Source organism: Miniopterus schreibersii, assembly GCF_964146895.1.
Source record: "Miniopterus schreibersii genome assembly, chromosome: 20".
Classification (NCBI taxonomy): Eukaryota; Metazoa; Chordata; class Mammalia; order Chiroptera; family Miniopteridae; genus Miniopterus; species Miniopterus schreibersii.
Genome location: NC_138122.1, coordinates 13,923,465 through 13,948,558, shown reverse-complemented (window position 1 = coordinate 13,948,558; position 25,094 = coordinate 13,923,465). Strand labels below are relative to the sequence as shown.

General features: G+C 54.0%; 1 protein-coding gene and 1 long non-coding RNA gene across 4 annotated transcripts in view; one reads left to right on the top strand and one right to left on the bottom strand.

Moving 5' to 3' along the window:
* Positions 1-41: 41 nt before the first annotated feature.
* ADORA2A (adenosine A2a receptor) lies at positions 42-17,745 on the top strand. 3 transcript variants are annotated; one of them, XM_081122863.1, is made up of 4 exons: positions 42-109; positions 8,624-9,198; positions 15,988-16,750; positions 16,954-17,745. In XM_081122863.1, the coding sequence occupies exons 2-4, from the start codon at positions 8,876-8,878 to the stop codon at positions 17,023-17,025; spliced, it is 1,158 nt and encodes a 385-aa protein (XP_080978989.1). In that variant the 5' UTR covers positions 42-109; positions 8,624-8,875; the 3' UTR covers positions 17,026-17,745. The 3 variants fall into 3 exon arrangements, with proteins under 3 accessions (XP_080978989.1, XP_080978988.1, XP_080978990.1); XM_081122864.1 differs by lacking the exon at positions 42-109 and adding an exon at positions 8,159-8,351; XM_081122862.1 differs by having other exon boundaries at positions 49-109; positions 15,988-16,975.
* The window catches only part of LOC308549824, a 52,450-nt gene continuing 32,436 nt past the window's right edge, over positions 5,081-25,094 (bottom strand). The window contains exons 4-5 of the long non-coding RNA XR_013997791.1: positions 14,013-14,090; positions 5,081-5,609 (exon numbers count right to left, since the gene is read on the bottom strand). This is a non-coding gene — a long non-coding RNA (uncharacterized lncRNA). The remainder of the gene's footprint in view (positions 5,610-14,012; positions 14,091-25,094) is intronic.

The window sequence follows — 25,094 nt, the reverse complement described above, 5'->3', positions numbered from 1 at the left end:
GGCCCGCATGGGCCTTGAGGCCGCCTGCAGGGGGCGCCCGTGAGCGGCACGGCTGGAGCCGGAGCCTGAGCCGCAGCCGAGACCGCGCGAGCCGGCGCGCGAGAGGCAGGTCAGCCGGGGTCCCGGGCGCGGGGTACGGGGTCCAAGGGTCGCGGGTGGTCGGGCGGCCTGGGGCCGTCGGGGGCTGCCAGGCCGGGGTAGGGGCCGAGCGGCTCAAATCCCCTCCCACTTCGGATACCCGCTCCTCAGACCCTCTCTACCCGCCGCCTGAGAGGGAGTTCACGGGGCTGGGGTCCGAGCCTTGCCCGGCGGCGGTGACTGGAATGGCGGGTGCAGGGTGGCTCAGGCGTGGTCGCACATCCTACGCCCAGTTCGGACAGCGCGCGGACCCTCGAGGCCGCCCCAAACTGTCCGGAAGATGCGCAGGGGTAGGCGGGGAGGGGAAGGGGCGCGGGAGCGCGGCGGCCCCGGCGGCGGGGGATGGGGGTCAGGCGTCCCGACCCGCAGGTGACAGGCGGGGATCGTCCGTCCGTCCGTCGGTCCGTCTGGGTGCTACAGGCCGGCCCCAGGGCGCTCGGGGAATCTTCCGGGCGCCAGGCCGGGGCTGGGCTGGGCTGGGGGCGCAGAGGCGCGGCCTCAGGGCAGGCGGGTGGGACCCGGGGACTAGAGGGGGCTACGGAAGGTGGCGCAGCCCGGGCGGGGCTGGCATCGGAGGAGGCACGGCGAGCACACTCTCGGCATCCCTCACGCCCCGGGCGCGGCGAGAAAGGGGAGTCCAGACGGCCGCGGACACGTCCCAAAAACGGTGGTGGCGGGAACCGGACTTAGGGGACCCAGGAGAGACTGGAGGACGGGTGGGGGTGGGTGCGAGCCCCGGACTGGTCCTGGCCGGCTGCTGGGTTGACCTGAGCAGAGGTAGGAATGGCGGGAATGGTGGTGGCTCTGGAGGGATTGACGCAGGACAGCCCAAGGGGTCAGGAGGCCGCCGCGTGGGGCCCCTGGAGCAGACATTTCCGAGTTCGGGCATGGCCACCTGGTTTTAGGCTTTAATTTCACTCACTGTACAATGGGAGGTCGAGGGTTCTGTGCGGTTGGGGGCTGGGGGTTGGGGGGAGAAGCAAGAAGCCGGAAGGCGAGTTTCCCCACCCCCCTTTTCCCCAGGACTGGAGTCCTGGCTGGTTCCTGGAGCCAGCTCTTCCTTCCCTCCCTAGGCGGCACCCAGGCCTGTTTCCACCCACAGGGTCTTGTGCTCCCCTTCGATCTGGCCTTCAGCTCCCCCACCCCCCCATCAGCTTCTGCTGTCCAGCTGCTGTGGACTCCCAGCCTCTGCACCCTCCAGAAGACTATGCCACTTCATGCCCAGCCAGAGCTCTGGGGGTATCCCAGCTCTGGGGGCCATGATAAGGAACTGTTGGGAGCACAGTGGTCCAAGAAGGATACTATGGGGTCAGGGGCTACTGTTGCTGGGCCTGGAAGCCTGGGGTGGCTGAGAAGGCTCTACCCTTTTGGGCAGCCCCTCACCCCAGGGCTTGGCAGGTCATGGCAGGAGCTCCCCACTGGCTTGTCCACTGGCAGTGGTGTTAACACCTCCTTGCTGTACTCTTGCCCTTTAAGGTGTCCCTGGCTCTCCCAGGTCTTAGTATCCCTCAGGCCATTGCCCCTCCATCCCCATCCCCTCAAGCAGATCAGGTTCTAGGCCAAGCAGGCTTCCCTGTTCATAGCTTCAGGGAGGTGAGGGCAGCTCAGGTAGCTGGCAGGAGATAGCCTTTGGGCCAGGCTGGCCCTGGGTGGCCTTTGGTGGCTTGCATGTTATCTCCCTCATGTTGGCCTATGAAGTCCAGGTCCCCCCCACACCCTGATCCTGCAACTTAGGAGCCCTAAGAGAGCAATGGCTGGTTCCAAGGACAGCCCAATGAACTGGAGATTTTGCTGCCCAAACCTGGGTTTTGGTCTTGACTCACTCGATGGGTGGCCTTGGGTAAGTCACTGCCTCTGGAATCCATCTTCTCATGAGCAATGCTTACAATGTAGAGTTATGGTGGATAGTAAGTGAGAGATGGGCACTGGCTGTGAGTGGTAGGGGGAGGCAGGACAGACCAGAGGACAGGCCAGGGTCTGTGCTTGAGCTGGGGAACCGTGGAGGGGGCCTTTTAGCCTTGTGGTGTTGGGGGACACCACAAGGATCGCTGTTAGCAGAGGTACATGTGGACTGCAGTTAGACTGGGAGCAAGCACTTGGCTTCAGGGCATTACACCCTGCAAAATTCAGTCTCTGGGTGGCCCTGGGCAGTGCCTGCTGTGTACGACCACAGTTCCTTCGTGGCTCTCCACAGTGACCTAAAATCCCTCAATAGCTCTTACTACATCTAACTTGCCTAATTCCTGAGCCACCTTACCCAGGATGAGCTGGAAATGCCATCCCAACCATCTTATGGCGTCTGTCTTGTCTGAAGCAATTCAAACCGGGTGCTCAAAAATGTGTGCGAGTGAGAGCCAAGGGAAGGATGGCCAGACCAACAGCACATGTGTGAAGGATGGGTGGAGAAGGGGTTTTGGTGTGTGTGTCGGGGTGCTGAGTTGACCACCGGAGTCAGGTGTTGAGTTGGCAAAAGGGATGAGTCCCAGCCCCCAGGGAAGGGGTTTGGGCCCAGAGATGCACTGGTGGCCACTGAACGGAGGAGTTGATGGGGCAGTGAGGTGTGGTGGCTGAGGATGAGTCCCTGGAGGTCTGTGCTGGGCCCAGATGGTGGAAGGGAAGTAGAGAATGGTCAGGAGCTCAGAGCTGAGATGCAGAAAGGAGCCCCCAGGAGACTGCTCTGGGTGAGGAGAAGGGGTGTTTAGTGGGAGGTCCCCCAGCCCAGTCCACAGAATCATGGAAGGGCTTCTGTGGCTTGGAAGCTATGGGATCCTGCTGGGGACAGGGGGGTCTGATAGAGGGGAAGAGCCCAGGGAAGGAAGAATGCCCCAGCTTTCCAGAACCCCTCAGATCTTCTCTGAGCTCACACAGGCTGTTATCTTTGCCTGGAATCTACCCCTCTCTCTCCTCTCACTTCCCTATGCTCCAAGTCCAACACAAATGCCCCTCCTCTGAGACTTCCAGGTTACTTTGGGCCCACACTCCTGCAGGACAGGCCTGTTCCAAAATTGCTGGGCAAGTGCTAGCGCTCTTTCTGTGGCTCCCACCTCTGCTCCTGCTCCAGTCAGCCCAGATGTCACCTGGAGGAAAGGCTGCCTCTGGCACCGTGGAGAGGGGCAACATCATGCTGGTGCCTCCCTCAGGTCTGGGCCTGTGGTCTCTGCCCAAACGCCCCCAGGGTTGGTATCTTTCTGCCCATCTGTCACAGGGGCATTCACCTCTGGCCCCTAAGTGGCCTCTGCAAACTGTGAGTGGGAGTTGAGGGTCCACTGAGTGGGCCAAGGAGCAGTGGTGGGGCTGAGCGGCACCTGGCCCAGCTCACAGGCTGTGATTCAATTAGTCTGGCTAAACCTCCCACCCTCTCCCTTCAGCCTCCAGGGCGACATCATCACACCTCCAGGGTCCCCAGGAGTGGTGTGCCTCACTCCTGTCCTCAGTGTAGCTGCTCTCAGAGGGAGCCCCTGCAGCCATGCCCCTGGCACTACCCCTTCAAAAGGCCAGCCTCTGCCAGGATCCCACCCCAGCCGCACAGGGTCTGGGTCCTCAGGGCCATCTAAAAGCCCCTCCCCCCACCATGTCCCCTCTTTAGGCATCACAGTGCCTGTCACCCTGCCATTAGAGGGTTCATTTGAGAGAGGTCTGGGTGCAGAGCACTCCCTGTGGCCTGCTGCATACACATAAGCCTCCGCACAGAAGGGAAGCCTTTTGCGCAGGGTCTCAGGGAGTGTTGGATGGAGCAGGGGTGGGGGCTGGTGATGTGGAGTCTGCTCTGTGGGCCAGGCTCAGTGCTGGGAGCTGAATCTACACCCTGCTTCTGCCCACATCCTGCCCCCAGGGGCTGAGAGCAGCAGCCACACACCCAAGGGGCAGTGGGGGAGGGGGCACCACTGGATGCACCTGGGGATTGGGCCCAGTCTGCACCAAGTTTCTGAAGTTGGAACCACTGGCAGCCCTGCAGGGAGAGAGGGAGGGAAGAGGTGACAGTGCTTGGTGGCTGCTCACCTCTAGGCAGCACCAGAAGACACCTGCCAAGACAAGAGGGCCTTGGGAGTCCCCGGGCCCTAGGGTTCTGGGAGGCTTGTGCTCAGACCTGGGCCACACCAAAGGCCAGTCAGGGCAGAGCCAGCAAAAGGCTTATGGTTGGGAGCAGGAGCTGAACTGCCTGTGCACTCTCCGACCGAGCTCCCGTAAGACAGATGTGGGTGCTTCTTAATCTGCCTTCCATGTCACTCAGCTATCTCCTTATAGACTTTGTCTCTTTGTGAAGTTTCTACGAGAATTTCTGTGTGCTGGTCAAGTCCCCAGTTGCACTCCTGAAGCACTTCAGGTCAATTGTGTTCTCTGTCTCAATCCCTCTACTTTTCATTTCTGATATTATTTTGTGATTTGAGATTATGACTTGATACTATTTCTTGTTCATATATGCCTGTTTTTGTTTCATTTCTGCCAGTTGATTAAGTTCTCATTCTTGTTTATGAATGCTATTTCTTTCTTTATCTTTGAAGATCCTAAATGTCATTGAAAATCACCAGGGTAGCAGCTGGCTCTTAGGATAGTCTTTTGGGACAAATCCTTCTTCAAGGCCCCCTGCTGTCAGTTCAGGGCCCTGTTAGGACCAGGCTTAGCAGGAGGTGGCACAGAGCTCTCTGTGGTCCAGCAGCTGCCTAGCACTAAATAGGTATTTGGGAAACGTTTGTTAGAAGAAAGTAGTGGAGTATTCTAAGGCCGGGATTCTGGAACCCAGGAATGGGCCCAGTGTGCCAGGAATGGGCTACAGGTCTGAGTCACTAGCTGGGCTCAGTATGCCGCATCCAAGAGCAGATGTGTAGGGTCCTGCCTGGAAATTGGTGGTCACCTCCATCCAGCAGGCTCTGGGGGGGCACAGCCACCATCTGGGCATGTGTACAGAAAGCCTCAATAGTCTGACATACAAGGAGCCAGAACTGGGCCAGGAAATATGTGGATTTTTATTAAATGGGGTTTTAATTAAAGGGACCAGGCCCGTGAGGGTGAGGAAGAAGGCGGGAAGAAGCGGTGGTTGGAGCCTGACTCTGGGAGTCCTATGGGGTTGTCCTTTCAAGGCTTATCATGCACGTGTCCCAGCATGTGTCTCTAGTTTGTATGGGACAGCTTCTGACCTCTGTTCTGTCCCCAGCAAGGGACAATCACAGGGAAATAATACATGATTAATATTTAATTTCCCCTCTGGCTAGCAACAGAAGACTCGAGGATTAATTAGATGGACAGAGCCACAGAGAGGATTAGGAAATTGCCAGATCCTGGGTCCGCCCCCAACCCCCTCCTCATGGGCTCCGACCTTCTAGTAGCTCTCCGAGGCCTCTGAAGGGAAGGAAGCAGAGAAATCTTCCTGCTGTTGTGTTTTCCGTGGGCATTTCCCCAGCTCGATTCCACCGTTTTATGCTCACAGTAAGCCTGGTGGCAGTCGTTAACCTTTTTGGGGCTTAATTCCTCACCTGTAAAATGGGGTTCATAGGGACAGTGAGACACAAATGACCCCGACATCTCTGTCAGGCTGCACAAGCAATGTCAGAGGGTCTGGAGTACAGTCCTGTCCAGACAGGCAGCCCTTCGGAGAGCACAGGGTTTGGTTGGCTCTGTGGTGGCTGGAGACACATTTCAAACCTACTGTGGGCAATGACTTTTCATTCCTGTCAGGACATATTAGTAGCTTCAAACTGGCCATAATGGGAGCATTTGTACCACAAAAGTCTGGCAAAGGCCACAAGTCATGGCATTCCCCCCTGCCCTCCCAGGGCCAATTTGCCAGACTGAGGCTGGGAAGTTCCTAACCTTACCACAGAACCCTGGTCTTTCCCTGCCCTGCCTGCCCCGTGGTGCCTCAGGCTCCACTGATGTGCTGTGCTAGGGGCTGGGTGATCCTGGTCTGGCAGATGCCCAGGTTGCCTGTGGGGCCAGGCCAGCCTCACCCCGGGACTTCTGGCAGCATCTGGAAGAGCCTGCAGGAAGGCTGTTGGAGGGTAGATGGGGAGCCAGATGGGCAACGAGGTAGCCTTTTAGGACCCGGCTGGCAGAGGCATTAGGTGTGTTTAGCTTCTTTCAGGGTTGACCTGGGCAAGAGGATCTGTTGCCTCCAGTGAGACTTGGAGGGGGGTGGCATCCCAGGCCTGGTGGACAGCAGGAAGGCAGTTTCAGTTTAGTCAGGAAGTGTGTTGGTACCAGGCGCTGTTCAATATGGGAGCCCAGAGCGCAGAAGGTGGTGGGGAGACCTTGAGGACTGGGGGTACACAGGCAGGCACGGGGCTGCTGGGAAAGCTTCGCTGAGCAGAGGGCTGGATTAGGCTTCGAAGGTACTTCGACGCTGAGCATCCTGGCCTGCATGGAGTCAGCCTGGCATCCTGGGCAGGTGCCGATGGTGTGACTGGGCAGCCTGCCTCAGCTCCAAAGAAAAGTGGTACGTATTTTGGTCAGGTGGACTGTTGATGGTCCCACCTCATCTGCCCCGTGGTAGGGCCCTCTGAATCTGGACGGTGTCTGGGGCCAAACCAGGCTTCTAGCATAGGCTGGTCCAACTGGCAGAGTTGACACCTCTCAGTGCAGATTCTCTTGGAGAGGCTGATGCCGGGGTCAGAAACATAGCAGGCGACTCTGAGGAGCTGGGAGGGTAGGCAACTCACTGGTGGTGGGAGGTTCCTTGGGGCTTGCTGGGCCTAGCTGGGCCTGATTAGACAGTGGCCTGCTGCTGCCTCTGCTGCTGCTGGGCCAGGGAGGCCCCAGGTGGGAGGCAGGCCTGGGCCCGTCACTTCCCTTCTGCAGAACAAGGATGAGTCCCTGGACACACAGCCTCTGCATTTCGGGGGATCCTGGTGAATGCCGCTCTGGGCTGCAGGCTGGGAGCACCAAGGGACACTCTGAGTGGCCAGGGATAGTGCCAGGAGACTTGGTCTGGCCCATCTCTGCATGTGACTCACTCTGTGAACAGCTGGATGGCACGTGCCCTGTGCACAGCAAGAGCTCGGTGGGATTTGTTCATGTCCCTTGGTACCAGGCCTGGGAGGAGCCAAAGCTGTGGAAACCCCTTGGATTTTCAGGGGCTTGCCCTCCTTTTCTCTCCTCCTGCTCCCTGGTGTTGGGTGCTTCACTCCTGTTAGGTGCTTTACTCCCAGCCTCCTAGTGGGCACGGGAATGCCCCCTCGGGCTCTAGCCACCTGAGGCATGTCGGAGTTAGAAGGAAACTTAGGGCTCATCTGCTGCAACCCTCTGTCACCTGCAAAGGGCATGGGTAGCCCGGCCTTTTGAACATGGTGAGCAACCTTCTCCCAAGGTTGGCAGTCCCACTGGGCCCCTCATTTCCTGGAGGAGAGAGAGAGGGTGCAGCCCCCAGAGCCCATGTGCAAGTGGCTGAAAGGCAGCTGCTGCCCATGCACATCTGGGGCCTGTGAGAGCCCAGGACTGGAAGACGGGTGGTTTTGGCATAAGGGGGACACCATGAGCACACATTAGTGTGACAGTTTGGGACAGAGGTGGTGGGAAGAGGCCCCCAGGGATGGAGACCACCTCACAAGCTCAAAGAGATACACTGGGCATTTGGGTTGGGGAGACCAAGACCTCTACCTTTGCTTCTGAGGGGTGTCAATAATTCCTTACATTTCTGTGGCATTTTGACTCTGCGGAAGCCCTTTCAAAACTGTTAATTTCCTCCTCATAGAATCATAGTGAGAGCTGTAATGGTCCCCAGAGGCTATGTGAGGTCCAACCTTCTCACATATCAATGGGGAAACTGAGGCCCAGAAAGGAAAATCATTCTTGTCCATAGTCTCCCACTAAGTCCTGGCTAAGGGCCCCGATTTCTGCCTGACACCAAACTGAATTCAGTTTGTCCTGGCATCAACCAGGCAGACGAGCAGGTTGGGGAGCAGGAGCAGGTTGGGGAGCGGGCGTGGGAGGAGGGAGGTGAGGTTGATGCCCCGCCCAGATGTGCAGTCAGCTGGCGGGGGCTGCTAAGGGGTGGGCTCCCTTTGTGCCTGCTCCACCACCCTGTGCTGTACCCATGGTGAGGCAAGAGAGCTTATCTGCTGGCACTGGGAGACAGGACCAGACAGCCCCCAGACCCTTCCAGATGGGAGCTCTAGGGGTCCTTGAGCCTGCTCCTGACCTGGGCAGTGTAGGGAGCTGCTGGTAGTTCCCAGGGAGAGCTCTCAGGGGATGGAGCTGACTGAGGCTGGCTGAAAAAGAAGGTGGGTGGGCCTGGGAGAGCCCGAGGGGTGACGGGGCCTTTCCCAGAGGGTCGTAGGGATGGCAGTGAGCTCAGGGACCAGGAGACTAATAGGACTGCCAAAGAAGGCTTGAAAAGCTGAGCATAGGGGACTAACAGGAGTGGCTTAACTTTGAAGGATTCCCGGCTCCCCTAGAAAAACGCAGAGCCTCGGGCTGAGTGCCTTTCCTGGGAATCTTCAGCTGTACCTACTCTGCAGTGGTCCAGATCCTCACCAGGTTTCTCCTTTGGCAGGTGCCTTGGGATCTCTGAAGCTGAGCTGAGCCAAGATGCCGCCAGAACCACTGGAGGGGGCCTGGTTTCTGGAGACTCCGAGCCAGCTGGGTAAAAGCCCTTAGAAAGCCTCCTTCACCGGCAGGCACGCTCTTGGCTCCTGTGAGGAAGGGGCTCAGGGGCCTGGACAGTCCGGCTGCGCTGCAGCTATGGACCGTGAGCTGACCTGGCCCGCGTCCTTGCCGACTCTGTTTGTCTGCGGCCGTGCCCACCATGGGCTCCTCGGTGTACATCGTGGTGGAGCTGGCCATTGCCGTGCTGGCTGTCCTGGGCAATGTGCTGGTGTGCTGGGCTGTGTGGCTGAACAGCAACCTGCAGAACGTCACCAACTACTTTGTGGTGTCACTGGCGGCAGCCGACATCGCAGTGGGGGTCCTTGCCATCCCCTTTGCTATCACCATCAGCATAGGGTTCTGTGCTGCCTGCCACAGCTGCCTCTTCTTTGCGTGCTTCGTCCTGGTCCTCACACAGAGCTCCATCTTCAGCCTCCTGGCCATTGCCATTGACCGCTACATCGCCATCCGCATCCCACTCCGGTGAGCCAGGGGCCAGGGGTGGGCTGTCAGGGGCTGGGGGTGGGCTGCCTCGAGTTCTCTTCCCAGCACACCTTGTGCTGGGTTCACATCTGTGCAAAGGCTGCCTGTGCCAGAGTCTGGTCTGTGCCTTGGTCAGGGTGAACCCACGGTCAGGGTTTTATCTGTGGTATCAGTGTGTTGAGGTGACAGGGCCATGCAGCTCAGTCTAGGGCTGTCCAAGGCTTGGCACATCGCCAGCAGTCATACCAATCTAGCTGATCCCTCTGGGCACAGGGCACCCTGGCCTTTCCCAGACTCCCCCAGGGTGGAGGCTGCCCTACTCTGGCTGTTGGCAGATGTATATGGCCCAGGCCTGGGCAGTGTGTCTGGTCTGCTCTTCGTGATGCTGCACCAGGCGGAGGCACCATGGGAAACCATAGGATCTCAGAGCTAGAAGCCTGCCTGCCCTCCTCCAGCTCCTCTGGGCAGGTCTCGAAGTTTGCACATTAGGAGAATGACCCAGAGAGGGGAAGTGACTTGGCCAAATGCCACAGTGAGTCATTTGAACCTATATGCAAATTCCGTGCTCCTTAGGTCACCCAGTACTCAGGGTTTGGAGACAGCCTGTGTAGCCCTGTTGGCGGAGGGGTTTTTTATGGTGAATCTTTTGTGAAGTGACTTCAGCCACTTCTTACGTAAGTGAAGACTTTCCCTGAGGCTAAGTTTACTTAGTGTGGCCTCCACCTACCTAGCCATGGATGAGGCTCCCAAGTGTCCTTCCCAAGGGGCACCTGGGGCCTCCTGCCCCACCTCCCTGCCCCTGGCTCTCAGGGAGGTCTCAAAGGATGGGGGTACCCCATCCCCTGCGGGGAATTTTCCCAAACAAGTGGGGTATCAGCTGGGAGGAGGAGCAGGCTCAGTGAGCAAATGGAAATTTAGTGTCAAACCCAAGGGGGCCCTTAGAGGTCATTTCCTCTTCTTTTCTGGATGGAAAATGAGACCTAGAGAAGAGGGCCAGCCCTCAGGGCCACACAGTGAGTTGGTAGCACAGCTGGGACTGGGCCTGGGAAGAAACATGGCCTGCCACCCACTGTGACTTCCGTCTTTGGGGAGCTGGTTCATAGGGTGGCCCTAGTCTCCCAGAACCTGCACCAACTCACCATTCCTGTCACTTGGCTCCAAGAGGAAAGCAGGCACCCTCGTCATGCTGCTCAAATGAGGAGAGGAGCCTGGACCCCAAGTGGCCCTATAGGATGTTCTGAATCTCAGGAGAGTCTAGGACCCTTGTCAAAATAGTAGGCCAGACTAAGTGGCAGAGCAGAAAGCCCCAGTCCAGGCTAGTGAGGAATGGCTCAGAAAATGGAGGTGCATCTGTGGGCTCCCAGATGGACTGGAGAGCAAAGGATTGCCGTTCACTACAGGGCAGGCTGAGCGTGGGCTGGGGCTGGGCCAGCCCTGATGGGAAAACAGAGGCCTCACTTTCACTTTCTTCCCTGACTTAAAGGGCAACAGCATTCTAGGGAGAGATCAAGGCTGCTGGTCTCAATCAAAGGGGCTCAGCTGCTTTTTCTTGTTTCTGTTTTCTGAGAGTCAAAAGTATGACTCCGTGATATAGGAGGATGAGACGTGCTGTGTGACTGTGGAAAATCAGCTATCCCCCTCTGGGCCCATTTCTTCATCTATAAGAGGGGACAGGCCTCTCTGAGCTCACAGAGGTGTTATGAGGGTCAAGTGAGTGGATGGGAGTAAAGAGCAAGGCCCTGGGGGTGGGTAGGGATTCAGCTCTTTCTTGAGCTGCTAGAGGTTCAGAGCTGGGCCTCTGGATGGAGCCATGAACCTGCCCCAGCTCCCCTCCCGACTCCCATGGCCCTCTGGAAGAGGACCTAGTTCCACCTAGGCCGTTTGAGCTCTGCTCTGTAAAGCTGTGGAAGGCCCAGGCTGGGTCTGTTGGACCTGGGAACCGATAGAGATGAGGAGGAGGATGGTCAGCCCTCCCCTTGGGCAGAAAGCTTCACAGTTGCCAGAGATATTAGGGTGGCAGTGTTGCTTTTGACCCCCACAAGGACATTATGGCCGGGGATGATGTTACGACCCTCCTGTTACTCGTGGGGAGGCCAGAGCAGGAAAAGTGCCTCCTGATACAGGGGACTCCGGGGCCCTTCACGCTGGTCCAGGCTCCCTTGGACCCCTCTGCCTTTCTGTTTCTCAAGGGCCTGGAACCAGCAGGGCCAGGAAGGGTGAGGCACATGAAGGTGTCTTTGAGGAGCCCCCTGAGGGCAAGCTGGGCGTGAGGGGGAACTAGAAGAGGCATATGAGAACCCGGAGCTCAGAGCAGCTCTGGAGCCACTGCCTGGTGGGCTGCCGTTTCTGCCCCTCCTCCTTATCTCCTTCCAACTGGGAACCCAGTCCCTCTGGTGCCATTTCCCACTCCACTTAGTAGGTCCATTTGGTTACTCTGAGGTCTAGCCTCTGACCCATGCCCTGGATGCCTAGCCCCAGGCCTGCACCACTTACCATTACTTTCTTTCTTTCTTCCTTTCTTCCTTCCTTTCCTTCCTTTCCTTCCTTTCCTTCCTTTCCTTCCTTCCTTCCTTCCTTCCTTCCTTCCTTCCTTCCTTCCTTCCTTCCTTCCTTCCTTCCTTCCTTCCTTCCTTCCTTTCTTTCTTTCTTTTTTCTTTCTTTCTTTCTTCTTTAAGAATTCTGTTTTAGAAAAATCTATACTCCTACCCAAGTGCAGGGACCCTGGTGGGCTAGGCAGGGTCTAATCAGGAAGTCAGTGACCAAGAAGAATGGCCAGAAGCAGAGATGGGAGCCCAGAGGACTGAAAGGCCAGGGCAAGACACAAAGGCTTTCTTTGCCCAGGGAACTTTCACAGCCATTGTCTTGTCTGTCACATTAGCCCCTGGCAAACACTCTCTCTCTCCTTGGGATACAGGCTAAGTTTGGGGCAGCAGTTGGTACAAAGGCCTGAAGTCGTATGTGGTGAATCACACATGGAGACAAAACCTGAGTGCGCTGGCTTACAAGGAGGGCAGGATCAGGAGAGAGGGCTCCCTGGAAGAGGTGATGCTGATAGGTCTTATAGGATGGGTGTGTGGGGGGCGGGGGGGCGGTGTGCAACAGGAGGGATCCAGGCCTGGGCAGACGCCCCAGGAAGGAATGAGCCTGTGGGCTCTGCACCGAGGAGAGGTAGTGGAGACAGCAGAACAGGCAGGCAGGGAAGTATGAGGCCAGCTCAGTCCTGCCTGTGCCCAGGATGGCATTTGGGCTTTACCGATGGGCCAGTGGCTCCTTTGGACAAATTAGGGATACTCTCCTCCTCACTGTAGGGCAAATGCACATGAAGCCCCCCTGGAATTGTGGAGAGTATTCTTTAATCATGGGGTAGCCTTCAATGTGGGTAACAGAGAGGCCCCAGGAAGGGGCAGCCTGTGAGCTGGAAGACACAGGGAGGTACCTCCAAATGTGGGCAGTGGCTCTGGCACCCACTTCCTATGACATCTCTGGGCTCCCTGGAACATGCTATATGGCCGTGTCACCCCTTCCACTGGACAGTCTACATCTGGGGCCCAGGAGGCCAAGATGTGACTGCTCTAAGTCACAGATGCAGCCCAGGGGTGCTGCTGGATCAGGCTGTGGTTCAGCGATTGTCTCATTTGGGCCCTAATGCTATTCCAGCCCCTCGGCGACCTGGGTCCAGGGCCTTACATTTAAGGGCTTTCTTTTGAATAACAAAATAAATCTGTTTGGCATTTTAAAAAAAATAAATAATACCTGTACTAAAGCATCAAAAAAGAACAAAAAGGTATGTGGTGAAAAATTGTCCCCTTGCCCTCTACCCCACCTCCATTTCCCTTCCTGGAAGGTAGTGCTGGGAATCCTTCCAGAGACGTTCTTTGCACACATAGGCAAGTGCTATTAATGTGTGTTTGTTTCTGTCCCCACAAGGGGCTTTCTTCACAGTGGCAGGCTTTCCCTTGACAATTGGACAGACCAGGGATCTTCAGACCATGCCTCCAGAAGCCTCAGGCCAGGCCCTGGCATCCCCACCACTCATTCATTCAGTGAATATTATTAAGCTCCCTCTCTTCCCAGCAGCTCCACTTCTGTAATTGCCTCAGAATGCAGGCGAGAAGGCCTGGTGCTGGAGAACAATTTGAGAATCCCCAAAGCAGGTGGCCTCCAGGGTCCTCTACACCATCCTATAACTGTTTATTTCTGCTTGATTGCCTCAAATGACAGGAAGCTCACTACTGCCTGAGGCAGCCCATTTCTCCTATGAACAGCTCAGCTGAGAAGCTCTTACTTTGAACCTCCTTGTAATCAGCCTCCCTATAATTTCCATGCACTGATTCTACATTCTGCCCTATGGGCCAGTGCTAACACGCCCCAGATTCTTAGTCCCATTTTATAAGTGAGGAAACTGAGGCTTAGAGAGGCAGAATGACAGGAACGCACTAGCACTAGAACCCAGGGAGCAAATATACTTTTCTCGGGAAAATGTTAGCATTAAAAGAGGCTCTATTCAATGAGGCTATGTAAATTAGTATTTGTAGGATACAAAAAACAGTGCCAGGCACAGAGCAAGTGCTATGTAAGTATTAAATGCAAAAAGAAAAGAAAAAGCCCATGACTTTGCATTTGAGGCTCCAGAGTACAGAGCAGGGCAGTTTGGGCTCTTGGTAGAAATGGGCAAGTCTGTGGCCCTCTTCCTGCACAGCCCTGTTGTGGGCACCAAGCCCCTACTGATTGGGGCCAGGGAGCTCCTGGGAACGGCCCTGCACAGTTACTGTTTGCATTCAGAATTGACATAGTTTCCGGATTGACAGACTTACCCTTGGCCTGAGTTGCCTCTGGGCTCCTGGATCATCCACAGCAAGTCCATTCCTCTCATTAGGCCTCAGTTTTCCCACCTATAAAATGAGGGCTAGATAAGAGGTCTGAGGCCACCAGGTTTTTGTTGTTGATGTTATTGTCTTAATTTGAATTAGTTGACAGAACTTAAGCCATGGGGGATTTTACCCAGAAAATCAACTGCCCAAGCCCCTCCTGGATCCAGCAGTGCTGGGTGCACATTTTGCATGGCAGTGAGGGGTGGATCAGCACTAGCTTCCTCCTGCACACAGAGCAGACGCCTTGCCCTGCCAGCCTGCCTCACACATCTGTTACCTGTAGGACCCTGTGTTTGCCATCCATGGACTAGATTGTTTCCGTGGATGCTTCCAATTCTGGAGTTAAGTAAAGCATATTTTCCTTGGCACCCACTGTGTCCCTGTCTCCATAATGGTGATGCAGAGATGGATCCCTGCTCCCCGGTTCCCAACCTTGGAGGCCTAGATGAGGTAGAGATTAGTTGTGCTTCAGCAGGAAACCTCTTCGAGAAGATATCTAGCCTGAACTTGAAGGATGGTTAGGGTTTACCAGGTAGAGGGGAGGACAACCTGGTGTTGTCAGAATCTGAACTCTTAACCCATAGCAATCACTGAAGTTGCCTTCCTGAATTAGGGAAAGGGTTTTTTGGTTCTTTTAAGAAAATCTATGCCATCTTTTCTGTGGGCTTGGGATCAGCTCCTGGCCAGCAGATCAAGCCACTCCCCGAGTCTGGCACTGAGTCTGGCTCCCTAGAGCAGCGATTTTCAACCGGCATGCCGTGGAACACTGGTGTGCAGAAATTTTTACTTAACTTAATTTAATTTATTTATAAAGAATATGTTTTTACTGATTTTAGGGAGGGAGGGAGGGAGGGAGGGAGGCAGAGAGAGAGGGAGAGAGGGAAACATCGACTGGCTGCCTCCTGAAGGCCCCCTCCACTGGGAATGGAGCCTGCAAACCAGGGCATGTGTCCTGACCAGTAATTGAACCCTATGACCTATTGGTGTATGGGACAGTGCTCAACCAACTGAACCACACCGGTCAGGGCTGCAAGAATTTTTAAAACATGCAATACCTGATATTTAGTCAGTGGCACTGACCTCTTTTCTCTTAGATTGTCAAATAAAAAAATGACAACAGCCAACACAAAATTATACCCATTTTTTTGTTAGATTGGCAAAAAATATAGTGTATTTTTTTGGTGTGCCACAGAATTTTGGTAATTAGTTTATGTTTGCCATGAGAGGAAAAAGGTTGAAACTTGCGGCTCTAGAAGCTGAGGGGTTTCAGGCAGATTCGTTTTCCTGTCTGGACCTCAGTGCCTCATGTAGCTCTTTCCTTTGAATGTTCACACTGCTGTCTAAATGCTAACACACTGATCTCATCTCTCTCCAGAGGGCTGTGGGTGAATTTGGAGGGTATTTCATTTGGCCTGGGATCTCAACCCCTCTTCTATCCCCTGTGCCACCTCTCCTTGGGGCTTCTGGAGACCCTAAATCAAGTGGAGAAGGAACAGCATAGAGTACAAGAGATGAGAATCACCAACAGGTCTGATTGGGCTGGTTCTGCACCCCCTCCCCTGCCAATGAGTCCACCCTCCCTACCCTTTCCCACTCTACAGGGAAACCCATTCTAGCATCAACTAAAATCAACAAGGTGATGACTTCCCCACCCCCTCCCAATCATAACTTATTAATGTCCTCAGACCAAACTAATTAAGTCCCAGGACTACTTGTAATACTATTCAATAATCATCCGAATGTCCATGCAGTGGTTTCCTTTCCAGGGTGCCTGCCCTCCTGTTCCCTCCTGTGAGGCCTGCCAGTGAATAGATCGGATACTGAGGCTAGGAGGCAGGAAGTCGTGCATGGGTTTCTGACACTTGGCTCTGCCCAGCCCTGGTTTCTCAGGCCTCTGACGCTGGTCTCCTCTCCCCAGGTACAATGGCTTGGTGACCGGTGCCAGGGCCAAGGGCATCATTGCCATCTGCTGGGTGCTGTCCTTTGCCATCGGCCTGACACCCATGCTGGGCTGGAACAACTGCAGTCAGCCAAAGGAGGACAGAAACCACTCGCAGGACTGCGGGGAGGGCCAGGTGGCCTGTCTCTTTGAAGACGTGGTCCCTATGAACTACATGGTGTACTACAACTTCTTTGCTTGTGTCCTGGTGCCCCTGCTGCTCATGCTGGGCATCTATCTGCGCATCTTCCTGGCAGCCCGGCGGCAGCTGAAGCAGATGGAGAGCCAGCCTCTGCCAGGGGAGCGGACTCGGTCCACGCTGCAGAAGGAGGTCCATGCAGCGAAGTCGCTGGCCATCATTGTGGGGCTCTTCGCCCTCTGCTGGCTGCCCCTGCACATCATCAACTGCTTCACCTTCTTCTGCCCCCAGTGCAGCCACGCCCCACCCTGGCTCATGTACCTGGCCATCATCCTCTCCCACTCCAATTCTGTTGTGAATCCCTTCATCTATGCCTACCGCATCCGTGAGTTCCGCCAGACCTTCCGAAAGATCATTCGCAGCCACATCCTGAGGCAGCGAGAGCCCTTCAAGGCAGGTGGCACCAGTGCCCGGGCCTTGGCAGCTCATGGCAGCGATGGAGAGCAGATCAGCCTCCGCCTCAATGGCCACCCTCCTGGGGTGTTGGCCAACGGGAGCGCCCCCCATCCTGAGCGGCGGCCCAATGGCTATGCTCTGGGGCTGGTGAGTGGAGGGGGTGCCTGCGAGTTCCATGGGGACACGGGCCTCCCAGATGTGGAGCTCCTCAGCCACGAGCTCAGGGAACCATGCCCAGAGTCCCCTGGCCTTGAGGGCCCCCTGGCCCAGGATGTAGCAGGAGTGTCCTGATGAGCCACTGAGTTTGTCCCTTCCTAAGGGAAGGAAATCTTTCTCTTTCTGGTTGGCAGAACCGATCACGTTGGGAGAAGAGTGAATGTGCTGGGAGACCCTTCTCGTGGCTGGTTCTCACTTTGGACTGAGGAGGGAGCCCTGGCTGGCACAGCATGAGGCCCAGCAGGAAGGGTTTGGAGTCTGAAGAAGAGGACATTTCATGCTGGGAGACCCTGCACCAGGCCAGGGCCACAGCACCACAGCATCTTGGCTGGGCAGGGCCAGGTCCCCCACTCCACAAGCATCTAGAAGTGCCGCCTTGTCTCTGCAGAGCAGTAGTGACAGAGCAGGCTGGCTGGCCCAGAGGCTGGGGAGTGGCTCCAGTAGACCCCCTGCCACACATATACCACCCTCCCGACTTTCCGAGGGTTTGAGAGCTGCTGTGCCTGGAAGTGATATTTGACTATATTTTCCAGGAGAAAATGTAAGCGTAAGGATATCCTTTTTATTTTATTATTGTCCCTCCCTGGCTGCAGGGTCTCTTGTCAGTCCTGCTGCTAACCTGGCACCAGGAGTCAGCCCAGGGAGCCGTCTCCCACTACTATAAGCTGCTGTGTACTTCTTACCCCATCAGTCCCAGGGCCATCTCTTGGGGCAATAAAGCTGGGCTTGAGGACACAGAGTTCTAACAGAGCGGTGCCAGAAAGTGGGCTCAGGGGAGGAGGTCTGGGCTGGCAGGCCAGGGGGTGAGCCTGGGTAGCTCAGAGCTGCCCAGGTAGAGACCCTATCTAACTGCCTTTCCTTCTGAAGGGAATGTTTTTTTCTGAGATAAAATAAAAATTGAGCCACGTTGTGTTTTAAGCTTACCCAATGAGAATGGTGTCTGAGTTCCTTTCCCTACTCTACCGCCAGGCCTGGCACACATATATAGGTGTGTGTTGCTTGTGTGAGAGAGTGTGTGCATATGTGTAGACAGACAGACACCCCGCCTGCCCAGGAGGGCCTCCCCAGGCTCTCATCGTCTGAGTGGACAGACTGCCTGGTTGCACCAGAATTCAAATACCCATGTGCGTCCCTGTGAGAGGGGCTGTGGAAAGAGTGGGCTTTTACTCCAGCTGCTCTCCCTCCAGAGAGCTGACCCCTTCAGCCCGAGGCATTCCCTCAGTGTGGGGACCAGGCTCCTCCCTCGCTCATTACTTTTCTAAAGTCCTTCAAGGAAGATCTCTTTGTAGTTACTTCTCAGAGCTATGCCCCACCCTCCCCACTGCCCTGCTCCACCCCTCAGCTGAGGTAGCGAGGGATCTGGAAAAGAGATCTGGACTGGAGCTAAACCACCTTCCCCTGGACTCACCCCTCCTCCAACTCCCAATGAAGAAACCTATAAGAAACAGTTGTTTCCTGCTCCCATGCCTTGCCTAAGGAGGTGAGGCCATCCTTCTGTGATAGAGAAGTTTGAGACCCAGGGAGAAATTAGCAACCTGCTCCTACCTGAGGGTCCAGGGAAGGAGTTTTAGAGCTTCCAGGATAATGCTCACCCAGCTTCATTTTACAGATGGCTAAACAACAGAGAGACTAAGCAGCCTCTCCTGAACAGAGAGGTTAAGTACTTGTTCCAGGTTATACAGCTAGTAAAGGGCAGAAGTGAACTTAAAACCCAGGTCTGTCTGACTAAAAATCATGCTTTTTTCCCCCCTCATTAACTTATTTCAAACAACTTGTAAAGTATAAAATAATACCATGTCCCCACCACTCTGCTTTAAAAATGAAACATTACAACTCTAGTGGAAGCACCTGACCCCTTCCCACATTATTACTCCAGCTCCTGCACCTGGAAACAACCACTTTCCGGGATTCCATTTCATTCCATTGCGCATCTTTATGCTTTTACTACATAGATGCTTATGTAAGTATCCCCAACCAATATGATTGGTTTTGGCTCTAATTCACTGTTACATCAATAAGAGGCCCTCTAGACTGGCTGCACAGAAGAGACACTTAGAACACTTTGAAAGCACCAAAGCCTGAGCCCTTCCCCAGAGGCGTTGTGTGGACCCAGGCAGCAGTAATTTCCCAGGAGTCCTTCTGGACAGCCAGGCTACAAACCACTGAAATCTGCACAAGACCACCCCGTCCATGCTGGCTTTCTCCTCCCTCCTACACACCCTGGTCTGTGCTGGCTGTGGGCTGAGGGCAGAACAGTGGCCTGGGTTGTGCCTGAGGAAGCCAAGAGCATGGATGCTGTTGGTCCTCACGACCAGTTGGTGGAGAAAGGCCAGAAAAAGATCATGAAGGTAGGGAAGAAAAATACACAGTCTCTCCAGCCTTTTCTGAGGCTTCTTGGGAACTGAGCTGTGGGTGCTGGGCTACATGGGTGCAGTCTTTGGAATTAGCAAGGACCAGGTCAAGGTCTCAGGAAAGGCTTCCAAGTACACCTGAGCCCCAAGCCCTTGTGCAGCCAGCCCCTAGCTTGGCTCTGGACCATGTGACCATTCCTCCCTGAGTGAGTCCCCAGGGGGCCCAGGGTCCCATCTCCACACCCACCCTATGAGCCAGATCACGAGTGGAAGTGCAGGTGCACAGACACAAATAGATGCACTTGTCACTCCCTGACTGTAAGAGAATACTTGAATGTACACTCAAATGTATAGGTGGGCAGTGCTCACCTCAACAGGAGTGTGTGCCGACATGAAGGCTGGCCCAGCCCTGTGGGGTGCAGACATTTGTCTGCTCTGGGACACACTGCCTGGGGCACTACAGGGGCTGCTCCAAGCCCTACATCTCTGTCCAAGGGCTCCTCTGCCCTCTCCCTACTCTTTCCAAAGGGCTGGAAGCAGATAACATGTTTCATTCAGGCCTGTCCTAAGCACAGGGTTCCATCACAGAACCCTGTCCTGGTGGTGGCCCCAGCTCCTCTCCATGGCAAGTGTGGTCAGGGCTCACAGGGAAGCCTGTGAGTAGAAGCCTGGCTCAAGTTTGGTCCTGGCTCATGATTGGCTCCCATGAGGGACAGGCCCCCTGGAAGGCTCCCCATTCCCCTCCTCCAGTCACCACCCATCTTGAATCCCTACCTCTGCGACTCTCCCCATTTGTGTTACTGTCTTTTCCTCTGGGAGGTCTCACATAAAATGCTCTAGGCTCCTGGGAGTCTGCTCAGGGAGCATGCTGACCAGGGGCAACCTCTGCAGGACAGGGATGAGGGGCAGCCTGAGAAAAGGAAATGAGATGCTGATGCCCCCTGGATCTACTGGGATGGGAGCTTGGACCCTGGCCTTCTCACCTGTGATGTGGAAACAGGAACCTGCAGAGAGTGGGAATGGTTCTGTGCAGCCTCCCCCATTTCTGAGGCCTAAGAAAGGCCTGCCGGGCTGGCACTCTGTGCCTAGAACCTGCTCCCACCCTGTCATGCCGCGCAGTCCCCTGGCATGGCAGCTCCTGTGGGTTCTCACCACAATGGGCACTCACCCCCTGAGCTCTGTGCTGGACCAAGTACTGCCTGAGCACAGTCAGTGACACTCCTCTGCCGATGGGAGAGGTTATATTGGGGGAAAGGAAGACCTATGTACTCTGAAAAATGGAAAGTGTCAGGTTATCCCCTCTCCTTCCTGCCCCACATCTATCCCTCCCCTGTCCTGAGGCACCCCTCACTACAGCTGTCACTCATCAATAGCAGTAACTGTCACTGTTGGAGCAGCCCCTGTTAGGCTATAGAGCTGGGGAGAGGGAGGCAGAACATCAGACTCACAGCCTCAAAGGAGAGGGTAAACACAGAATACAGAGCCTGGGAGGCATCTTTCTGCACGCTCTGCTTGACCCTTTCCTTTACCAGAAGAGAGAGAGAAGCTCTGAAGAGGGAAAGGCCAGGTCAGGGTGTCATCAGCAGGAGGCTGGGCTGGTGATGGGTGGGACTAACCCAGTGTCCTCTGAGGGAAGGATTTTTGGGAAAGTGCAGTGGGAAAGGCTTCACATGGAACCACCCACATTTCTTTGCCTTGCCCAGGGAAGAGTGTGTATGTGTGTGATTTTGCAGAATCAGCCATCTGGACTGGCACCTAAATACCAGGAAACTCTCAGGGAGGCCTTGGTTAGGGCAGAGCAGGCTAGATCTTGAGCCCCATCTCCTGACTCTGTTCCTCTCTCAACTACTTAATTGGCACCTGCTTTTGAATACTGAGCTTGGGGGGCACGGGGGTAGGTGGGCAGGGAGGAAACTAAGGAAAATAAGCCAGATGCAGTGGGCCCTGGCAGCAGGAGGTGATGGCCATGAACTCACAGGCTTTAGAGGTTCAGAGGACGAACAGGCCATATCCAACTGGGAATCAACCAGGTTGAAGTCAGTTAACTCCAACTCGGAGCATCTCTTCAAGGGGTTTGCTAGGAGATAGAGAGGGAGCTGAGTAGATGTGCCACCTGACTTACACCTGCCTACACAGAATTATGCCACCCATTTACAGGCAATTTTCAAGTTAAAGTGTTGTCAGAGGGCTGTCACAGTTTTGATCTTTCTTTTCTGTTCATCCACCCACATTTTCTAGTTGGGTTGGAAAGGGGAGTGAAGGGGATAGAGCCTGTTTTGGATTCAGAGATTTTTGGAATTGTTAAAGTTATACTGGTTTTAAAGTTATAAAGTTATCTAGTTTTCTCTTAGGAAAATTCAGGCCCAGAGCCCAGTGTCACAAGTATTCTGTCAGTTATAGAACTTTTAGAGGCTGGGCCAGGCATTCTGCAGTTATCCCAACTCTCTTTTGGGGTTTCAGCTTAACTCTCTTTTGTGCCTCAGCCAGAGATGCACAATAATCCCTCCGCCCACTCCTTCTAGCTATCAACCACCCTGCTTCCCTGAGCTCTGGATAGAAGGGAGTCAGCACTAGGCTCAAACACTGGCCTTGCCACTGACTTTTCCGACTGTGGGCAGGTCACTCTCTGACCTGCTTTTAACTAAAACGGGATAAACGTGAAAGTGTTTTAGAAGGTTTTGTTACATAAATGCCCAGAATGATTATCAGTACAATAACAAATCCATTCTTGATTCAGAAAACACAAGAGGGCAAGCAGTCAGAGCTTTGGTGTCCTGACTATTAGAGAGTGGAAGGAGACCGGAAGGGAAGAGAGGCAGAAAGGGAAGGAGGACTGCTTATAATTGTGCAGGGAGAGAACATCAATTCATGTCATGCAGTTCAAAACAACACAGACATTTCAGTGGCTAAGTTCAGCACTGCTAATTTCATGGGAAATGCCAGAGAAAGAAGTGCATTATAGTTAATAGGAGCCCCAGGGTGGAGGAGCTCACAGAGTTCCTGCTCAAACCGAAATCCCCTATGTGAACATGCATGCCACAAGATGGTAGTCTCTCAATTACACCTGGCAGCATTAACAAGTGGCTGAAAGAAGGTGATCTAGACTGGGAGGGTCTAGAAACTGGAAACTGAAAGTGGTTGGAGGAAGTGAGGTCAGAAACAACTTAGGGAGTGTTACGGCAGCAGGTGAGTAGACCAGAGAGGGAACCAGCTTGCCCTGTGCTCTGAAGGGCACAACTAGGCTTGGTAGGACAACGTTCAGGAGCTACAGGGTTGGCAGAAGCTCTGGTGGACTCACTTGTTCATGTTTGAGGCCCTCAGGCTATAATTTATGGCTAGTCTTCAGTGCACTCCAAGGCCACTCAGGTGCTCACTAGCCTAGAGGGGTTCCAGGCACCCTTGTGGGCCCTAGGGAGCCTCCCCTGAATTGCGAGGGCACGAGGCCAGATAAGGATGGCTCATCTTTCTTGGCCAGAATGGTCAGTTTTAGGATCCTGGAAACTCAAACCAGGTATGGAGGATAAGACAAATGATTGGGAGGAGGGAATAATAAAGTATTCAAAAAAAAAAAAAAAGTCATTACCTGAATGAAACTTATGATTATATAGGTGGGAGGCAATTACCTGGTGTGAGCTGAAAGGAATCAAAAGGCCCCCTGCCCTGTATCAACACAATACACCCAAGGCCTGAAACTCCTCCCACCACAGCCACCTGTGGTGACAGAAGCATCACCCCAGCTGGAGTACACTGCTGCCTGGGTGGGGTAGTGGGTGCAGCACATGATTTAGCAGGTTAGCATGCAGACATCTGGTAGAGATGCCAGAGGGCCTTCTTATCTACCAAAATTCAACCTGTTGCATCCTACTAAGTCTTCTTTTCAAACATCTTCTGAATATGTTCCATCCATTCTACCCACCAGTACCCCCAAAAAGTCATGGTGTTAGCTGAGGCCTCATCATCTCTCACTCACCTGGATAAACTCCAAACTAACCTCTGTGCATTGGTCTCTTTTAACCACAATCCGTTTAGCCCATGAAATCAGATTAATCTCCACAAAGCACACCTCCAATCATGTCCCTCCCTGCTCCAGAAAATTTAGTGGCCCTTAAATGTATGTCAGATTAAGCCCCATTCATTGGTATGGCATTCAGGGCCACAGCTTTGCTCTCCAGCCTTGTCTCTGCCTACCCACTTCCCTCCTTGTTCTCCTGATTGAGCCAAACTGAAGACTACATTCCTCTTATCCCACTCCCTGCCTTTTCCCTTAGGGGAGGCCTCTGCCTGGAATGCTGTTCCTCTGAATCTCCACTACTTGAAACATTTCCCATTCTTCAGTGACCCTCTAAAGAACCACTTCCTCCAGGAGGCCTTCCTGAAACTTCTGCTGAAAGCCTCGTCTCCCTCTTCTGAGTTCCTTTAGCACTCAGTGCCTGTCTTATGCACTGGAAGTTTGTCACCTACTTTTGGTAACATTTCTTCTGCTTAGGTACGACTTACCTCCAGTGTGTGCTCCAGGCTCCCTACCTAGACCACGCATTCTAATCTCAACCACAGAGTCCCAGAGAGTGGAGTGAAATAGTATCTCCTTCGTTCCAGGGCTAAGCATAGTGAGCACGAGAGAAGGCATGCCCACCAGATGTGGTAAGAAAGATCATGACATGAAGTTCAGAGACTTGGGTTTTAGTTCTTTGCTGGTATAAATGGGTCATGTGACTTTGGGTATGGTGCGTATGTTTCCTTTCCTGTAAAATGATGAAGCAGATGGGTGGATGCAAACGTCCCCTCTAGTTCTAGTATTCTCTGCGTCTATATGACTGGGGACTGACCCAGCCCTAAACCTGGCTAGGGAAGGAGCAAGAAAGGCTATGGACCAGCCCTTGGAGGGAGAGAGGAAGAGGGAGATGGGGAGCTAATAGCTCTGGAGGAAGGAAGGACATGCTGGGCTAATGGGATAATTGGATAATCCTCAGAGCTAGGGGCTGCCAGGCTGGGGCCAGCTGTTAGAAGCAGACACAAATAGCACAAGCAAAACAAGGGCGCTGGTGCAGGAAGCAGCTTGCTGAGAGATATGGGGGGGGGGGCAGACGGTGGGGAACGGGGATGGAAGGGAAACTGGAACCCTCCTCCCCCATTCTATGGGGATGTTGAAGACAGGTCCTTAGGGACCCTGTAACAAAGATTCCATTTAAGGACCTTGGACCCATTCTGCATTAGGGGACATTCTTAGAGACCCTGGCCTTGAGGGTGTCCCTCCACCAAGATGACCCATACGGACCATGAAGCCCTCATCCCTGCCCATTGGGCGTTATCTGAAGATGGGCTATCTGTATGACATGCCTTTAAAATATTGCTGGACAATTGTAAAATAATGATTCTGGATGCAGGTCCCAGGGTTCTCTTCATTTCAGGCTAATTAATAGATCTGTGAGTGGGGTTGGGCATAGAACAAAAAAACTGGGGAGAGGTCTCTGGTCTTGGAGTCAGAAGCCTGGCTTCTAGTCCCAGCCCTGCTGAGTCACATAATTCATGATGTTATCTCTCTGGACCTCAGTTAGCCCATCCATAAATGGAGGGGTGATATGCAATACCCTCCCTGCAGGGCTGTTGCAGAGATAAAATGAGATCATGAATGGGAAAGTGATTTGAAATTTATAAGTGCTGCAAAGTACTTTAGTCTCAACTCTGTTTCTAACTCTCTGATTTTAGAAAGGCTATTTACTTTCTCTGAATTACAGTTTTCTCCACTATAAGGTGATGAGACCAAACTGGATGCTCTTTGTTTTCCCTTCTAATTTTAATGATTCTAATTCTTATAAAAGTAGTATATTTACATTTATATACACTATAAGGAAAGTATGAGAAAGAAAAATTTGAGCTTAACATTATTCATGAATATAAACATAAAATACGCAAATATTAATTAG